This window comes from Ipomoea nil, unplaced genomic scaffold (assembly GCF_001879475.1).
Source record: "Ipomoea nil cultivar Tokyo-kokei standard unplaced genomic scaffold, Asagao_1.1 scaffold1977, whole genome shotgun sequence".
Taxonomy (NCBI): Eukaryota; Viridiplantae; Streptophyta; class Magnoliopsida; order Solanales; family Convolvulaceae; genus Ipomoea; species Ipomoea nil.
The window spans coordinates 977,514-979,944 of NW_017618405.1; the positions used below are offsets into that span (position 1 = coordinate 977,514).

General features: G+C 44.1%; 1 protein-coding gene across 1 annotated transcript; it reads left to right on the top strand.

Moving 5' to 3' along the window:
• The first annotated feature begins 309 nt into the window (after positions 1-309).
• On the top strand, positions 310-2,089 carry LOC109147098 (F-box protein At1g67340-like). The gene is made up of 3 exons (XM_019294742.1): positions 310-691; positions 797-959; positions 1,107-2,089. The coding sequence occupies exons 1-3, from the start codon at positions 462-464 to the stop codon at positions 1,890-1,892; spliced, it is 1,179 nt and encodes a 392-aa protein (XP_019150287.1). The 5' UTR covers positions 310-461; the 3' UTR covers positions 1,893-2,089.
• Positions 2,090-2,431: the final 342 nt, after the last annotated feature.

The window sequence follows — 2,431 nt, forward strand, 5'->3', positions numbered from 1 at the left end:
TATATCCCCAGTCGTACAATTGTAATTACAATTCATCTAATACACTTTATACCGTTCTCATGGTTGTAATTAAAGAATTAGCAGTACACATGCATAAAATATTTGATAATAAAAGTTTGTTGTAAATGCAAAATAGGAATGATCATAATTTCATATCATATATACTCCGTAATATATAGAAGAAAAAGAAAGGTCAGCGGGATTTGACCAAGAAGGGTAGATTTGTAATAAAACAACCACTCTCCAGCCTGGTTACGTTTTTGTATCTCTGTCTGTACGTATACATTCCGTTCTTCTCTTCTCTTTCTTTCCCACGCCTTCATTTATATAAAGCCCTTCACTCCTCTTTTTTTCTTTGGAGATTTGGAGACACAAACAAACCCAATCGATACATATGTTCAAATTTCTTTTCATTCTATTCATTTATTGATTGATTTATTTCAGAGATAGGAATTGAAGGAATGAGAACCAGAAGTGGATTTTGTTATACGAATCGAGAGAAAAGGAGTAAAGAGTATTGCGCCGCCGCCGCCGGAGAACGTCGGAAAAGGTCGAAGATTTGGTCGGACAATAATGTCGGGAAATCCCCCGACTTGTTCGATTCCTTGCCGGACGACCTCGTCCTCTCAATTCTTTCCAAACTCAGTTCCGCCGCCGAGTGCCCCGCAGATTTCATTAGCGTTCTGCTCACGTATGCTCCGCCGCGGCGCCGCCGTCTTTTTCTTCTCTCGATCTTTTCCCAAAATTGAAAATCAGTTTATAAATGATGGGTAATGGCTGTTCTGTTTGGTTACAGATGTAAAAGGCTTAATGGATTGGGAGTCCATGGAATGGTGTTATCCAAAGCTTCGAAGAAAATGGGTGCCGTAAAAGCTCAGAGATGGTCCCACTCGGCTCACCGCTTCCTCAAGCTCTGCGCCGATGCCGGAAACGTTGAAGCTTGCTACATTCTTGGCATGGTCAGTGTTTAATTTGCTAGATAGCTCTGATCTGTGTATATATATATATATATATATATATATATATATATATATATATATATATATATATATGATATTGGGAAAAAAGAGAGAAAAATGTTTGATTTTTTGGATGGCCACGTACAGATTCGGTTCTACTGTATGGAAAATCGAGGGAGCGGAGCGTCGCTGATGGCAAAAGCGGCGATTAGCTCGCACGCGCCGGCGCTTTACTCTCTGGCCGTTATTCAGTTCAACGGCAGCGGCGGCTCCAAGAACGACAAGGACCTCCGAGCCGGGGTGGCCCTCTGCGCCCGAGCCGCTTTTGTCGGCCACGTCGACGCCCTCCGTGAGTTGGGCCACTGTCTCCAAGACGGGTACGGCGTGAAGCGGAACGTCGTTGAGGGGCGGCGGTTCCTCGTCCAAGCCAATGCTCGCGAGCTGGCCGCCGCCCTCGCCGCCACGACCTCCTCGCCGGCTCTGTTGAGCGGCGCGTGGCTTACGTGGGACCCACTTTCCCACCGGCGCCTCGACTGCCCCTTGTTGAGTGATTTCGGGTGTAACGTTCCGGCTCCGGAGCCTCACCCGGCTAATAATTTCTTAACCGAGTGGTTCGCCGCTAAAAACAACGGGGTTCCGGGTTCGGGTTCGGACCCGGGGCTCCGATTGTGCTCTCACGTGGGTTGCGGAAGACTCGAGACCCGGGTGCATGAGTTTAGGAGGTGCTCCGTTTGCGGCGTAGTGAATTACTGTTCGAGGGCTTGTCAGGCGATGGATTGGCGATCTCGTCATAAGTCGGAATGTGCACCGGCGGAACGGTGGGCCGGTGAAAATGCGCCGGCGCAGGCGCCGGCAGCAAATGCTGTAGTAAACGGTAACGTTCATGGAGAGGCTGTGGTAGTAGTAGATAATCATCCGACGGCAGTTAGTTAACGGTGACGGAGGGTTGACCAATGAACGTGATAACTCCGCACCAAATAGGGAGGTTAAAATTGTACTTCCGATTCTTGTATTTGTCAAATGTTTTGTATAGTCAGATCGGGACGGGTTTACGAATGATGTGTCAGGAGGAAATAATAGCAAATTGCCAAATTACATTATGACCTAAAAATTGAATATCTGGAAAAAAATATTTGCAAAAATTACTTTATGGATACAGTTTCTTTTTGAGCAAATACCAATTTCGGTCTCACAAATATTAACAAAATGACACTTTTAGTTTACATATTTAATTATTATCAATTTTTATCCATGACAATTATTTTCGTACCAAAATTTATCACGTTGGTTATTCCTCTGATTAAAACATGTCGGATTATGTAATTTGTATGGGTATTTCTGTTCAATCATGTATAATATGACAATTCTATTAATGTATGAATGGACAAACATACCTTACAAATTACACATTCAGACATATTTTAGCCAGAGGGTTGACAGACACGATTAATTTTGATACAAAAATAATAGTC

Coding starts and splice junctions, on each gene's coding strand:
- LOC109147098 (XM_019294742.1), top strand. CDS start 462: ATGAGAACCAGAAGTGGATTTTGTTATACGAATCGAGAGAAAAGGAGT. Junction 692..796: donor TTCATTAGCGTTCTGCTCAC/GTATGCTCCGCC, acceptor GTTTGGTTACAG/ATGTAAAAGGCTTAATGGAT. Junction 960..1,106: donor CTTGCTACATTCTTGGCATG/GTCAGTGTTTAA, acceptor GGCCACGTACAG/ATTCGGTTCTACTGTATGGA.